Source organism: Erpetoichthys calabaricus, chromosome 1 (assembly GCF_900747795.2).
Source record: "Erpetoichthys calabaricus chromosome 1, fErpCal1.3, whole genome shotgun sequence".
In the NCBI taxonomy this organism is placed as follows: Eukaryota; Metazoa; Chordata; class Cladistia; order Polypteriformes; family Polypteridae; genus Erpetoichthys; species Erpetoichthys calabaricus.
Window position 1 is genome coordinate 37002078 of NC_041394.2, and position 17729 is coordinate 37019806.

General features: G+C 41.7%; 1 protein-coding gene across 42 annotated transcripts in view; it reads left to right on the forward strand.

The window, feature by feature from the left end:
* Positions 1–1131: 1131 nt before the first annotated feature.
* LOC114648726 (calcium/calmodulin-dependent protein kinase type II subunit beta) overlaps positions 1132–17729 on the forward strand; it is a 412239-nt gene continuing 395641 nt past the window's right edge. For 6 of the 42 annotated variants that reach the window (XM_051936347.1, XM_051936411.1, XM_051936356.1 and 3 more), the window contains exon 1: positions 1136–1487. In XM_051936347.1, coding sequence (XP_051792307.1) covers positions 1429–1487 — 59 coding nt within the window. In that variant the 5' untranslated portion in view covers positions 1136–1428. Of the gene's footprint in view, positions 1488–17729 lie in introns of all 42 variants that reach the window. The other 36 variants (XM_051936344.1, XM_051936324.1, XM_051936339.1 and 33 more) reach the window with 11 other exon arrangements.

Here is a 17729-nt window from a genome sequence, read left to right on the forward strand (position 1 = left end):
CTGCTACTGCCACATCCAAAACACACAAGCAATGTCACGCAGGATACTTGTGAACGTCAAGCACACCATCACAAGTACAAAGGGAGTTTATGAAATGCATACGTTCATATGAACACCCTCATCCTGAATGTCACACATCCTCCCCTTGCCACTCTAGATTTCTACATACAATAATAATACTGTTAATGCTACATGTCCACACACAAACAGTGTCACACAGGGTGTCCTTGATCATCAAGCACAAAGGCATCTTATGAAATGTTTGCTTTCACACAAACACCCTCATCCTGAATGTCACACATCCCTCTAGTGACACTCTAGACTTCTACCTACAACAATAATAACACTGCTACTGCTACATGCCCACACACAATGTCACACCGGGTGTCTGTGAACGTCAGGCACACCGTCACAAGCACACATACCTGCACATTTTTAATGAAACCCTTGCTTTCACGCAGAAATGCTCATCCAGAATGTCATACATCCCTCCAGTCACACTTTTGATCTCTACATACATTTCTACTCCTGCACAAACATTGTCACACAGGCGTCTTCCTTCTGTAATGCACTTTCGCATTCACACGGGTATTTTGTTAGGCCCCAAATCACACACATGCTCAGTCACAATGTCATGCATGTCTCTCCATTCACACACCTCATTCCTGTTCATTAGGAGCCTCTTCATTTGTCAAACACACACACACACCACCCACTGTTTGCTGTATTTCGTCTCACATAAACACACTTTCTCTTTTTGTTAAGAGATGCCTTCCCCTGATATGGTGTGGTACATCACACTCCCTGTGCCTACACACAGGTCCTGTCAAGCATGTTGTCTTCGATCCTAACACACACTTGCATGTGGCTTTCTCTCTCTCACACACTCACACACACACACACACACACACAGCCACAGTGTTACACATTCCTTCTCTGTCGTCCATGCACCTACCTCCCCCCCTCCCCTCTCCCGTGCCTACACACAAACATCGACTCTCGCACACTCTTTGGAACGCTTTCTCTCGCGCTCGTAGGTGTTCACACTTCGGCACACGCACTAATCCGGTGTACTGGCCCGGGGGAGGACACGAGGGGGGGGGGGCATAGGAAATGCAGCGCTGACAGAAGCGCTCATCAGATACTGGCTGTCAGGCTGTGTGTGTGTGTGTGTGTCAGAGAGAGAGAGAGAGAGAGAGAGAGAGAGAGGGAGAGAGAGAGGGAGGAGAGCGAGTGAGAGTGAGAGAGCGCGAGAGAGAAAGCGAGTGACAATCGGAAGGGGTTACCGCGTTGTGAGCGAACAAGGATCCCTCTGAGCTCTGCTGTACACCCAACGCCGCCGCCGCCGCTGCTGCTGCTCAAGACAGGGGAGCGCGGAGAGCCGCAGGACAAGCTAAAGGTTGACAGAAGCCACAGTCCGGGGCAGCCATGGCCACTACCTGTACCCGATTCACGGACGAGTACCAGCTATACGAAGAGCTCGGAAAGTAAGGCACAGGCTGCAGCGCGCGATCTCTCGCGGCGTTCGTCAGTTGCATGCAGTGCGAGTGTTGGCCGTGCAGGGGCGAATCGGGCGCGCCTTCCCCCTTCCTTCCTTCCTTCCTCCCTTCTTTCCTTTCTTCCTTCGTGTCTTCCTATCTTCATCAAGAGGCCGGCGCTAGCGATTCCGTTGGAGTTTTCATCCCTACTCTGTCTCTCTCTCTCTCTGTGTCTCTCATTGGCGCGCACACATACACTTTACTGACACTCGAATGCCTATACATGCACTGCTAGGCTGGGGGGCAAGACGTGAAGGGGCGGCGGAGGTCTAGCTCCGCGCTACTGCACCACTGTGGGGACTGCTCTCCAGAGGCGGCAGGCACGGGGCGCTATGTGCACTCACAATTAGTCTGGAGCCTGGGCCGCTGGGGTCGAACAGTGCTTATGTGTGTATTTCTGCATGTTCGCAATGCTTTTTCCATGTGTCATATTAAATCATGGGAAGCACACGCGCGCACCCGCACAAACCGTACGCACGCGCATTACACAGTTCACGCGCTAGCCGCCTACACAATTCCCTACCAACAACACCAACACCACCACCACCACCGTGCCAACGCAACAGACGTCCGCAGCCTCGCGAGTGGCACAGACGGGGCCAAAGTTTACCAAAGTGCAGGCAAGTGCCCTACACCTCTCATCGGGAGAGTCCGCGCCCAACGGGACGGCGGCGACATGGAGCTCAGGTGCACTGCAGGTGAAAAGCACTCGTACCTGCATTGAGCTGGCGATGAGACGGGCCGATGAATAATGCATGTGCGAGAAGAAGAAAAAGAGACAGGCAGGCAGGGTCCGCCGAGGGAGGCGAACAGAAGTAATGCCACCGTGCTAACCACGGCGGACAGACTTTTTTTAACACCGGAGCCGAACACTTAAAAAGGGGAAGCCCATTCCTCCGACCGGCCGTCCATCGTCCTCTGAACCCGTGTGGAGGAGAAGCCAGTCGCGGTGCGCAGTGGCTATAGATAGATATATATATATATATATATATATATATATATACATATATATATATATATATATATATATATATATATATATATATATATATATATATATATATATATATATATATATATTTATTTGTGTGTGTGTGTGTGTATTCATTAGAACACAATAAATCCAAAGTATACGCATAAGGAATGTGCATAATTAATGTACATAATAAGACACACATAGGGAGTAAAGCATAGATATTGGCAATTAAACCAGCCGCGAGATTTTAAAACACGTTAATGTAATATAAAACACAGATAAGGACTAAAGCACATGAATATTAGAAAATACACCAGACCCAATAGATTTACATAAGGAATACAACACATTGAAGTAATATAGAAAACATCAATTAATTACAAAAAAGTATATTAATATTTTAAAATAAACAAGACAAAATAGACTTGTTTCAGGATCGAAACACACTAAATACAGACAAGGAATAAAGTGCTGTAATATTAAAAAATAAATGGTAGGTTTGCAAAAGGAATAAAACACACTCATGTGATATAAAACACACTTATTGATAAGGAATAAAGTGCATAAGTATTACAAAAACAGCAATAGATTTTTGTAAGGAGTAAAATACATTAATATATAATAAAACATACCAATTACAGGTAAGGACTAAAGTATATACATTTTAAAACAATAGGAGAAGACATAAAAAATAAAAAGACATAAAAGATTTACACCAAAAATAAAACACATTAATATAACATAAAACACACACTTACAAATAAGGAGTAAAGAAGAAAAACAGAAAATTAACAAGACACAATAGGAATAAAACACATTATTGTAATATAAAACTGTTTACAGAAAAGGAATAAGGCACATGAGTATTAGAGGATTAAACGAGAGATTTATTTAAGGAATAAAATACATTAATATAAATCATTAATTACAGATAAGGAATAAAGCACATGAATATTAGAAAATAAACAATACACAACAGATTGATATAAGGATTCAAACACATTAATGCAAAACACTAATTACAGCTAATAAATAAAGCAGTTGAATATTAGAAAATAAGTAATACACAATAGATTTACAAAAAGAAAAAACACATTAACTGTATATATTATGTAAAACACTCTATTTACAGATAAGGAATAAGGCAGTAGAAAATGAACAATTGATTTACCTAAGTAATCAAGCACATTAATATAATATAAAAAACAGTAATTACAGGTAAGAAATAAACCACAAGAATATTATGACATAAACAAGATACAATACATTAAGAAAAAGAATAGACGACATTAATAAACAAAGCTCATATGAATTTACATAAGGAATGACACACATGAATATTTGGAAACATTATACATAAGATGCATGAAAAAATCACACACTAGCTATAAATAAAACACATAAATTTCGTAAAATTAACTAAATACATGTTAAGTCTGCATAAGGAATACATGGTGCACAATAAACAAAAGTGATGCACATGCATTTTATAAAAAAATATTAAATATACAAAAAAGAATAATAATCATGCTCTCAAAAAATAAACTAAACACACAGTGAATACACCAAGAAAATAAATTAGATAAACAATAAAAATGCCTAAAGAAATCAAATACTTTCATTAGAATGAATTTATTATGATAGAAGACTTAAGTATACATGATGAATCAATAAAATACCTGTATAATAAAATGATACAGTGCATAAAGAACATACATAGGGTAAAATAAAGAAGACGTTAAATATGCAATAATGTAATCATAAATACTATTAAGTGATTTACAGTGTGTACATGATAAATACACCTTAAGGAGTAACACACATTCATAGAATAAAACAAAGCAGGCAGCACATTTGGAATACAAAGCAGCAACAACAATATACACCGTAAGTGCACTTAATGAATAAGGCATAGCATATTTACAAAGAAAGAAGGCACTTAAATTAAACAAAAGGAATAAAGATCACTTGTTTTGTAAAATAAAAGACACAAAATATATACACACATTCAGATAAAACGATTATTAAAAAACAACAAGATATAAAGTAAGTTAACACATGGAAAGAAGCGCGTTCATTTTATAAAATTAGTAAAATACATTGTAAGTACACACAAGAAATAAGGCCCATACATAATATAAAGTAAAATAAGATGCACATTAAGTATACAAGGCACAACAAATGAATAAATACGTGAATGCTATAAAACAATGAGGCATGTATAAAGTACACATAATGCAAAAAGTACATGCATGACACATTAAATATTCAGAAGGAATAAATCTCATTCACATTGCAAAATGAACAAGACACACAGATAACACACATAGGGATTTATTCAGGTGTATTTAATAAACCAAACCAAGGATGTATTAAATATCATTAAGTGTTAAAGCAGATGTGCTCAAAGGGAAGTGTTAAAAACTTGAGAAAAAGCAGGAATGACAGGTATAAAAGAATTGTATTCACTTAATGAACTAATAGCTCACCTGAAGGCTATCTTGTAAGGTATAAATAAGCCTCATATAATTCTATTCTTCAGAAGTATGGTGCTTACATCCACTCGTTGCTTTAACACCCATTCATTATCGATACCCACTTTGTCCAGTTCAAGGTCTCAGAGTCCCAGAGGGCATCGAGTGTTAAGTGCGACCTGCCGCAGACATTACACTAGTCTAATGTGGGCCCGCTTGTGTACGCACACACATACAGACACATACTGTAAGATGCCATCTAATTTAACCTGCATGTTTTTGGGGTGTGAGAAGAAAGCAGAACGCCTGAAGAACACCATGGGGTCATGGAGAGAATTTGCACAGTGCAGACTGAGAGAGCTTTGTGTCAAAATCAAACCCAGTTGTCTGTAAAGCAGCAGAGCTAACCACTGCATGATTGTACAGTGTATTGTGAAGAAGCCATAAAGCACCACTAAACCTCATTTACTTAATTAAAGCGCACTGATATGCATAAAGCTGTTCTTCTATAATGCACGTGTCTAAGCTGACACTGCATTGGCTGAGTGTGCTACATGCATGAGTGTCCCTGTGATGGACTGGCACCAAGTCCAGAGGCGACTCCTGCCTGGTACCCGATACTGTCAGGGTAGGCTGTCAGCCCCGTGCTTGTGAACTGAATAAGCACATTAGAAAATAGATGGGTGAATGGTAATTAATAATACATTGCACATCTAAATTATATTCAATAATACATCAAGTGAACTCAGTAATTTAATTGTCCTCGACACATTACACCCTTCAAATTCGAATAAGTGGCATAGAGCACAAGAATGGATGTGATTTCATAATAAAGCATACAATAAAATAACTATGCAGATGCGTATTTATTACAGTAAGCAACAGTTATAAATAGATAAGGCCGTCAGGACACCTCCAGTGCACTGCGGTCTAAAACCAGAATCTCCACACGTGGCTCACTGACTGCATAAAACTGTGCTAGGAGCTCGAAGGACGAACCGTGCAAGGGCTGAAGGCCGGAACAAGTGTGTGTTTCCTTCACTTCATCACCTGAAAACATACCGTGTGTAAGACAGAGGGAACTTTATTTTTCCTCAGGGGAAATTTTTTTTTTTTACAGAAGCCCATGCAATAGATAGATAGATAGATAGATAGATAGATAGATAGATAGATAGATAGATAGATAGATTTGAAAGGCACTATATCATAGATATGAAAGTCACTATATGATAGATAGATAGATAGATAGATAGATAGATAGATAGATAGATAGATAGATAGATAGATTTGAAAGGCACTATATAATAGATATGAAAGGCACTATATAATAGATAGATAGATAGATAACAGATATGAAAGGCACTATATAATAGATAGATAGATAGATAGATAGATAGATAGATAGATAGATAGATAGATTTGAAAGGCACTATATAATAGATATGAAAGGCACTATATAATAGATAGATAGATAGATAGATAATAGATATGAAAGGCACTATATAATAGATAGATAGATAGATAGATAGATAGATAGATAGATAGATAGATAGATAGATAGATATGAAAGGCACTATATAATAGATAGATAGATAGATAGATAGATAGATAGATAGATAGATAGATAGATAGATAGATTTGAAAGGCACTATATAATAGATATGAAAGGCACTATATAATAGATAGATAGATAGATAGATAGATAGATAGATATGAAAGGCACTATATAATAGATAGATAGATAGATAGATAGATATGAAAGGCACTATATAATAGATAGATAGATAGATAGATAGATAGATAGATAGATAGATAGATAGATAGATAGATAGATAGATAGGAATGAAAGGCACTATATGATAGATTCACCCACACTATGGTCTGAACAAACACCTGAATGACTAAAAAGAAGAAAATTTCAAAGGCACTATACAGGCATATTGCCGCTGGTCTAAAGGAGTCCCAGTAGCGTCTTTTGAGACACTTCTGTTGAATAATTTGTTAGCTGAAAGTGTTGGGTGTGTCAGAGAGAGGATGTGTAGCATTGTTCATAATGACACTCAGTTTGATTTTCATTCTCTCTTTCTCTGCTACCTCCGGGGGATCCACTGTGCGTCCTATAACTGAGCCTCCCCTTTTATTTAGCCTGTTGATTCGGTGGGCCTCTCTTGAGGTGATGTTACCAGCCCAGCACACCACAGCATAGGAAATCACACCAACCATCACAGATTTATAGATGATGTGAAGGGTATCACTTCCCATATTAAAGGAACGCAGTCTCCTAACGAAGAAGAGCCTGCACTGCCCTTTCTTATGTAGTTCCTCTGTGTTATGAGAGCAGTTCGACCTGTCGTTGATGTGGACCCCCGGGTACTTATACCAGTGGACCACCTCCCCTCTCTGTTTAGTGACTGCATGTAGAGGCTCTTTGGTGCAATCAAAGTTAATGAAACTCATTGTAAATCTGTGAGCCACCAGCGTAACCTATAATACAAGATGATTTTAAATTCCTAAATCATTGATACTTAACTCTCTTTGTACCATACACAAGTGTTAGAAGTGATTTGCACACATTGTTACACACACTTTACATGTGCCTTGTCCATTTATTTTTCCTTTTCAAGTTAACAGAGAACAGGAGCCTATCTTGGCAGCAGTAGGCACAAGACATGAACCCTCTGTGGTTGGAATGGCAGTCCATTGCAGGGCTTGCTTATACACACTGGACTTTAGGGGAGAAACCTGACCTGAACACGGGGAGAACATACAAACTGCACCCAGATAACTCCCATCTAGGAACATGGCTTACAGATTGTGTGAGGCAGCAGTGCAGTAAGAAGCACCACCAGCCCGTCATTTTTTAATTATTATTTAGCTGATGCCTTTATTCAAGGCGACTTACAACATTTGAGATAAAATTGATTACATTTCATTATTATTTTTTTGTTTTTCCAATTGGAGCACAGGCTGGTGAAGTGACTTGCTCGTTGTCACAGTGTCACTACCAGGATTTGTAGTCCGGAGCCTCAAGTACTATGCCACACTGCCACTTACAGTGAATTTATAGCCATCAATTTTTTAATCCACCTTTCGCATTCAAGGTTGCATTTGTGACATCAGTTCCATCATATAAAAAAAAAACAAAATATAGATTTGATAATTGAAACACTCCAGCTGCTTTTGTGACATGGATTAATTATTGGAAACCGTATTAAATTATGAGTATCAAAGTTTAGTAAATAAAATGAATGCTTTTAAGAACATAGATATTAAAGCAATATGACATACCATGGCAATTCTGAAGCCCACTTAATTCAACTGAGGGTGATGGTGGGAGACAACACTGGGCACAAGGCAGGACACAGCCCTGGATGGCACACCAGTCACCACTTAAGCCAGCAAGCCCACCTTTTTGGATGTGGAGTGTAAACCAGAGGTCACACAAGTATGAATTAAACTGTAGTCTGCACATATGATAGTCCTGGCACCACAAGGGGAGGACTTGAACCCAAGACTGTGCTAACCACACAGCACCATGCTGCCTTTTCAAAGCAAGCTGTTACTCAGATACATATAATCTGTCATAAATATTTTACAAAAATCAAGTCCTTATTCATTAAATGAGGTGGGCGCATGTTCAGTGTAGCACTGACGTTAAATAAGGGAGCAAAACACAATATGAGTATGCAACATACGTATGATGGAATAAAATATAAGAAAATAGTAAAAAAAGTGTACAAATATTTTAAACAAAGGATAAAGCTTAGGGCGGCACGGTGGTTCGCTTCCCAGCTCCTCCCTGCGTGGTGTTTGCATGTTCTCCCCGTGTCTGCGTGGGTTTCCTCCGGGCGCTCCGGTTTCCTCCCACAGTCCAAAGACATGCAGGTTAGGTGCATTGGCGATCCGAAATTGTCCCTAGTGTGTGCTTGGTGTGTGTGTGTGTGTGCCCTGTGGTGGGCTGGCGCCCTGCCGGTGCTTTGTTCCTGCCTTGCGCCCTGTGCTGGCTGGGATTGGCTCCAGCAGACCCCCGTGACCCAGTATTAGGATATAGGAGGTTGGATAATGGATGGATGGATAAAGCTTAAACAATACAGTCTCTGTCTAACTAAGTTAACAGATAATTTGATAATTATGCATTCATTTTTAGACTGACTTGATCCACTTTAGGGCTGTGGAAGGCAGCATTAATAATTTTTTTGTGACAAAATTCCCCAAATACAATACGTTTAACAGGCTATTGAGCCTCCCAAAACATGGCGTACTGCATCATGACCCATAAAGCCCCTTCTTGAAAACCACCACTACATCTCTAAACAAACCAATCGATCCCATCCCTCTGTATAATAATAGCCATCCAAATCCCCCAAAGCCTCCCACATTATGCAACCTTAACCCCCAAAGAAAGCGTCATGCACTCATGTATCACTTCACTCTCTTGCAACACAACTAGCACTGAGCTTCTCGAGCGTCCCACCACATCCTGTCCCAGCGCTCAGGGACTTGCAGCTAATGGCACTCCATCCCCCTTCTGGTTACACTGAGTCGACAGAAGCGTTTCAACGTACGCATGACAATAATTCATCTTAATAATAGGACAAGAGTGCTATGGCTCTGTCATTCCAACAGATGGTGCATCACAAACACATTTGTAGTATTGCATTTTATTACTACAAGAAATGTTTGTGATGTGCCATCTGTTGGAATGACAAATGTAACACAATACAAAATCCTGTACATTCCAATAGATGGTGCACTGCAAATGTTAATGCTGAATACACTGAGATCTGCGTCTGATATATAAATGATTACTTTAGACCACCATTAGTCTCTAAGTACGCTCCTTCTACTCCACATATAAATTCAAACAATTGTCTGATAAATCATTAGTTTATGCCACCACTCTCTCCTCCATACACTCCTCCTACTCCACACATAAATCTCTAATTACTTTCCATAGTTTCTAAACAATGCCCCCCCAAAATACTGGCACTAACCAACCCATTTCCTACCCATGTAAAGTTTAAAATTCTGAAAGGAGTTCAGAACTGGACAACGGGACAGATTTCACACAAATGTTATAAATTTTGGTCATATAGGAATAAATGATTAAGTAGCTGTGGTGGGCTGGCGCCCTGCCCGGGGTTTGTTTCCTGCCTTGCGCCCTGTGTTGGCAGGGATTGGCTCCAGCAGACCCCCGTGACCCTGTAGTTAGGATATAGCGAGTTGAATAATGGATGGATGGATGATTAAGTAGTGTGGTGGACATTAGAGATCTTCAGTTCTCAACTTGATGTTATTTTGGACAATCCAGGTGAAGGATGGGCACCTGTTCTAGTGAGACTCAGATGTAGTAATTCATGTAACATCATGGGTGGCACACTGGCGTCTTAGGTCCCCTTTACTGTCTGTATGCTAATTGCAGGTTCTCCTTGTCTCCTTGTGCCTCTATGGGTTTTCCTCCTGATGCTTTTATTTTATCCCCACCATGCCAAAGATGTAAGGGGTTGAATGTGCCCAGGTACCCCATCCAAACTGATGGCTGCCCTGCGTTCAGCACTTCTAATTCAGGCTCCGATGCCCCATAACGTTGGACTAGTTAAGCTTTTTCACATTATGGTATGATATGTAATAAAATGGACAGACTATACAAGGCCTCTTTCCCTGGCTCTTTGTGAAACCTTGAGGCATTTCTCACAAGTCTCTTGATGTTGCGGTTGTGCGGTTGCTTTACATTGTGTATTCTTTCTTGTTTCCTCCTCCTTCGCTGTCACCGCAAGTGACAAGTTGAGCTGCCTTTATTGCCGTCAATATGAAGGCCTGTATTGATTTCCCGTTGCCTCTTGCACACATAAACTCTAAAGTGTCTTCAGGGTTGTTTGTCCTGCTCAGTGTCGTAGTGCTGCTGAGTGATTGGCAGCCTTGCTGGATTATTGTGCTCATTACGATGGTCTTTCCTCCCTTCTGTCTTGGTGTGTGTGTGTGTGTGTTTGTGTTTGTGTTTGTGTGTGTTTTCATGAGCTGTTAACTCTATAAATGGCTACACTGGTTTGTCTGCTGCTTCCTTGCATTTGTCGGAGCAGCTGAAGGCACACTTGGACAGCAGTGACAGCAGTCCTGATCCTGCGTTGCACATGGGGCTGCTTTGGGGGTCACTTCCACTGCCTTTTTCTTTAGTAACCCTCCTTCTTCGCGGGGGTCTCTTCTTTTATTAACTTAGCAATTAAACAAAGGGGAGAGGAAAGCTTCAGGAGTGTGAGGAAGCTGTGGCGCAGACCCGGCTAAGACGGCCAGCATGGCAGCAGCTATTCTAGATATGTCCAAGAAATATTTGACTGGCTTGGAATAGCATGGCCTTTATTTCTGCAGGGTCACATGACTAGTGCAGGCTGAGAGGTGGGGCCTGCAAATCATTTTTCATTTGGCTCCGAGCGCAGCTGACCCGCTTCTCACTGACAGCTCTATTTCCACAGGCGTCAGGTACGTGTAGGTACTGTGCCAGAGCGTTACGTTTGGCCGGCACTCGCATTACAGCACGCTGGTCAGTCAGTGTACGCCGTCCTTAGCAGACCTTCGCAGACTCGTACACCTTTGCCACTTGTTTCTGTTCAAGACTAAAAAAAAAAAAAAAGCACAAAGCAAAGTTGTTCTCTTTTAAATCCTTACATGGCAATTTGAGGGTCAGAAAGACGCCCTCTGGTATGCAAGTGACGTGGGGAATTGGTCTGTCTACTGCGGTGGTCTTCTTCAGTATCCTTTTAGAGAAGCAGACTCCTTGTGTTAGAATTGATCTGGCCAGACGGGACATGGTCACAAAGCGTGTGTGTTAATCCAGTGGGCTTTGAGCTTAATGCAGTTATTGTGTTCACGTATGTAGATGTCATAGGGTTAGTGAAGAGTGCTGTGCAATAAATGAACTGAAATGAAAATGAGCAGAATTCACGTATCTCCAAACAGCTTCACCTTCACCTTGGTAGACCTTCAGGTTTAAGTGGGTCAGAGTTGACCGGGGGGCATCCCACTTGCTTCTGAGCCACCATAGGCTTTCACGTTGTGAAAAGTGGGTCTTGACTACAGGGATCACTGACGGCGTGACGCTTCTCTGCAGCGTGCCAGATGCTGGTTAACTCTCTTTTTGCCCATCTTTCACTAATGTATCTAAAATCAGTAAACATGACGCATGTGCCTCTCATCCAGTTAAATTGTAGTAAAGTACAAACATTAATCCACTTACATACAATACTTATAAAAATTACCCACCCCCTTGGACGTTTCACATATTCTTGTTATACGACATTCAGTCATTGGGCTTCATTTGGGCCTCTTGACACTGGATCAGCACCAAAAGACCCTTGAATGTCAAAGTAAAAACAGAACTCTACAAAGTGTTCTAAATTCATCAGTCTACATTGTACCAAAGGCGCTATATAGGCGCTTGACCCGACACAGACTCACACTGGAGGCACATATAAAAATAAATAAACTTTTATTTTTCTTCACCTGTGGGGCACGTCTTCCCCGTGACCCCCACAGACACAACACAGTCCCAAGTACACCAACCCATAAACCAAAGAAATATCCTCCACTCCTCCCATGCAGCTTCGTCGTCCTCCTCCTCCTCCCGACTCTGGCGCCTTGATTAGTGGCTGCAGGCTTCTTTTATAGCCCACCCGGACGCGCTCCAGGTGGTAATTGGACTAATTAGGCTGCACTTCCGGGTGTGGCTGCTTTCCAGCTCGGCCTGGCGGTGGCCACAGAGCCCAACAGGGATGAGCTGCAGTGTAACATAATTGTGGCACCGATGCAACTCACTGGGGCTGCTGCCAAGTGTTCAGGGGGACGTAATGTGCATCTCGTGGCTGCTCCCCCGGATCCAGTGCCAATGGGTCCCGGCCGTCCGCCACAACATATATATATATATTGTGGTCGTGCAAGGTTTGACACGGGGTCCAAAATAAATGTTGTAACAAATTGCCTGATGAAGGGGCCTGAGTTTCCTCGAAAGCTTCCAGATTGTAATCGGTTCAGTTAGCCAACAAAAGGTGTCACCTTGCTTGACTTCTCATTGCATTCATAATGGCTAACACGGCGCAACACCCTACTACTTAAAACCTGATTGAAACGCATCAAATAAATTATTATCTTCCAGATATGAAAATAACTGCAGAGAAAACACTGTTTCCAAAATTTTGGGCAAAAACGGGAACTTACAAATAGGCCTGCAGTTGGAAAGAACTGTTAGGATCAAGAGTGGGCTTTTCAGCAGCCTGTTTAAAGTTGTCTGGCATTGTGTCAAATCTTAGACAGTTGTTAATAATAGCTAAAACAATTGGACTAATGACTCTGAAAGTATCATTAAACAGACATGAGGGTGAAATATTTAGCAGGTAATTGGAAGGTTTCATATGCAGGACTGTATCGGCTAGCCGAGAAGAGGAGACAGATTGAAAGAGAGACTGGCCTAAAGGGGGCAGGTATCGACACACAGTGATCAGCACCTGGAAGTAACAACAACTTTTATTTCTATAGCACATCTTCATACAAAAAAGTAGTTCAAAGTGCTTTACATAATGAAGACAAAAAAAATAAAAGACAAAGTAAGAAATTAAAATAAGACAACATTAGTTAACATAGAATAAGAGTAAGGTCCGATGGCCAGGGGGGACAGAAAAAACAAAAAAAAAAACTCCAGACGGCTGGAGAAAAAAATAAAATCTGCAGGGGTTCCAGGCCACGAGACCACCCAGTCCCCTCTGGGCATTCTACCTAACAAAAATGATCAGTCCTCTTTGTATTTAAGGTTCTCACGGAAGGACTTGATGATGATGGTCATGCAGAAATCTGGCTTTTAATCCATCACTGTTGGAACATCACGGTGCTTTGAGTAGATGGTGGTGGCACAAACCGCCACCACAAAGAAACAGGAAAAAGAAACAGAAGAGAGAGTAGGGGTTAGTACGGATTTTAGAGCCACCATGAATAGTTATTATAATGAATTGGATATACAGAGGGCGGCACGGTGGCGCAGTGGGTAGCGCTGCTGCCTCGCAGTTGGGAGATCTGAGGACCTGGGTTCGATTCCTGGGTCCGCCCTGCGTGGAGTTTGCATGTTCTACCCGTGTCTGCGTGGGTTTCCTCCGGGCGCTCCGGTTTCCTCCACAGTCCAAAGACATGCAGGTTAGGTGGATTGGCGATTCTAAATTGGCCCTAATGTGTGCTGGGTGTGTTTGTGTGTGTCCTGCGGTGGGTTGGCACCCTGCCCAGGATTGTTTCCTGCCTTGTGCCCTGGGATTGGCTCCAGCAGACCCCTGTGTTCGGATTCAGCGGGTTGGAAAATGGATGGATGGATATACAGAGTGTCAGGATTTAAATTACAGTAAAGCTATGAAAAGGCCATGTTAAAGTAATGTGTTTTCAGTAGTTTTTTAAAGTGCTCCACTGTATTAGCCTGGCGAATTCCTATTGGCAGGCTATTCCAGATTTTAGGTGCATAACAGCAGAAGGCCGCCCGCCTCACCACTTCTTTTAAGTTTTGCTCTTGGAATTCTAAGGAGACACTCATTTGAGGATCAAAGGTTACGATTTGCAATATAAGATGTCAGACATTCCGATATATATAAGATGAGGCGAGATTATTTAAGGCTTTATAAACCATAAGCAGAATTTTAAAGTCAATCCTGAATGACACAGGTAACCAGTGTAGTGACATCAAAACTGGAGAGATGTGCTCGGATTTTCTTTTTCTAGTTAGGATTCTAGCAGCTGCATTCTGCACTAGTTGTGCCTTGAGCATGGGAAAGGCGCTATATAAATAAAATGTATTATTATTATTATTGTTAGTTGCAAACGATTTATGTCTTTTTTGGGTAGCCCTGAGAGGAGTGCGTTACAGTAATCTAGTCGACTGAAAACAAACACGTGAACTAATTTCTCGGCATCTTTCAATGATATAAGAGGTCTAACTTTTGCTATGTTTCTTAAATGAAAAAATGCTGTCCTAGTGGTCTGATGAATATGCGATTTAAAATTCAGATTACAGTCAACAGTAACAATGTGCAGTGTGAAATTTAGTCTGGTGGCAAAACGTTCCATTTTGGCCTCATCGGACCATAAACCCTTCTTCCAACTGACTTTAGGGTCTCCCATGGGCCTTCTGCATTCTTTGAAACAGTTTCTTTCTCTTTCAAAATCCGTGTCTGGTAAAGCACCTATGAGACAGCTGAGGTCTGCTCAGCCACCGTAGCTTGTAACTCCTTCAGAGTTCTCAGAGGTCACTTGGTGGTCTCTCTCACTAGTCTTTGTCTTGCTTGATCAGCCTGTTTTTGTGGACGGCCTGCTCTAGCAGATCTACAGCTGTGCCATACTCTTTCCATTCCTTCACAATTTAATTAACTGGACTCCAAGGGATACTTGGAGATTTTCTTGTCTCCATCCCATGACTTGTGCTTTTCAGTCACTTTTTCTCAGAGTTGCCTGGAGTGTTCTTTTGTCTTTATTGTGTAGTTTAGTCCACCATACTGACTCCCTGCGATAGTCAGATGCATTTATAGTGCAATCAGCCGAACCCCCAGACCTCCATTGAACTAGTTCTGTGATCACAAAAACCAATTTGCTGCACCAGTGAGGAGTTACGTGTGCCATAGTAAAGAGGGTGAATACTTAGGTGATCACTTGTATTGCGTTTTATATTTATCATTAATTTAGACCACTTTGCAGATGACTAATTTCTCTTTGACGTGAACGAGTGTTTTTCTGTTGATCAGTGTCCTCTGGGATTCAGTGCAGCAGAACAATAAAATGTAAAAACGTCCAAAGGGGGTGAATACTTTAATACCCACTGTAAATGGATTCATTAAGTTCTTAAGCTCAGTGGGTCACAAGGAGACAAAATCTGTACTGATCTGATCTGTGGGCGCAGGGTAAGAACCAACCCGGCTTGGTGTCACCATGAAGTTCACATTGTCATAAGTGGGTCATGACTACAGGGGTCACTGCCAATGTGAAACTTCTCTGCAGTGTCTCGAGTGACTTCTGGGGACATTGAAAGTGAGAGTTTCTCAGATGCCTGTACACCACTAAAAATGCTTTTCTATAGTCAAATATAAAGTGTCAACCAAGAGTCACCACCTAACCTAACCTACACCTCTACATGTTGTGAGTAAAAAAGAGAGTTCTAGAAGAAAAGCACACTCTTGCCATGTGCAAATCCTACAAAGTCTGTCGCACAGGCACAGTCACTTGTCCTTCTCCCAACATGCCTCTTTAGGATGCGGGATGAAAATTGTAGTGCCAGAAGAAATGCTGGGGAGAACATCCAAACAAGCATGACAGTGCAGGAGCCTGGATTTGAACCTGTGACACACACGCTGTGCTTAGAGGTTGGGAGCATGCGCTGAGTACAGTGTGTTGGCACACCCACCGCACAGCGAAACACCTGGATTGAGATCCCAGTGACACCCCAGCACCACAATGAACAGTATGAGCTATTTTATAGGTGGCTGGAGTGCCAATCCTGCCACCACTGCCTATGTTTTTCCCTGAAAGTTGGAGGACCTGCTTGCAGGGCTGGATGCAGATTAACGTCATACTCAGGACGGAGCAATTGCAGGTTAAAGGCCTTGCTCAGAGGCCCAATGGAGTACAGTCACTTCTGGCATTATGGGATTTGAACCGGCAACCTTCTGATTGCTGGCGCAGATCCCTCGCCTCAGAGCCACCACTCCGCCTACTGTGCATAGATAGAGTAGTGTTCATTTTCCAATATATCCAAAGTAACTGACAAACCATAAGTGTCTCGGTACAGAAACGAGCATTAAAATGCGTGAAGTCAATGTGGCACCGTAGTTCTGCTCTGCGTGGTTCAGTCAATTGAAATTTAGATAAAACCATTGGTGAAACAAAACACTTAGTTGGTCGGGTTCAGGGAGTCGCAAGTAACTTCATCTTATGTGCTACAGCAGGTTGAATGCAGAAAACGAACACTTCGGGGAAGTCAGAAATTAAATACAATTGTTAGTCATTTGCAAACACTTGAGGTGAAGTTGCAAGCTGTAAGAGGGATCAGGGAACAATGGAGCTGTTGAGTGTCACCGGTGGGGACAGACGGCTGAGACCTAGCCTGATTTATTTGTTTAAAGTAACAACTGCACATTTTAGTGCCACAACCTAAGCCACCACAGTCAGCTGTTATTTTTTTGTGTGACACACTGCTTTTGAAGATTTAGTGTCTGGAGTGTGGGTGTGTGCTCAGCTATTCACTGTCATGGTCTGACATTCTATCCATTTTAGAACAATAGAAAAACTGTGACATGAATTGGCCATTCTGCCCAATGAGCTAGTCCATCTTATTCACCTAGATTGTCAAAAATAATATCAAGTCAAGAATCGAAGGCCGCAAAAGTCCTGCTCTTCACCCAAGTACATAGTCATTTATTCATGTGTGTCTATGATTCTTTGCATGAAGAAAAATATTTAAACATTTGTGTGAAATTTTCCCTTAACAAATTTCCAACTGTGTCCATGTGTTCTTGTTGAACTCATTTTAAAGTAACAGTCCATCCACTGGACTAATTCCCTTCATAATTTTAAACACTTCACTCATGTCTCCTCTTAATCTTCCTTTTCATAAACTGAAAAGGCTCAGCTCTTTCAGTCTTCATAATTCATCCCCTGTAGCCCTGGAATCAGCCTAGTCGCTCTTCTCTGGACCTTTTTTAGCGCTGCTATGTCCTTTTTGTAGCCTGG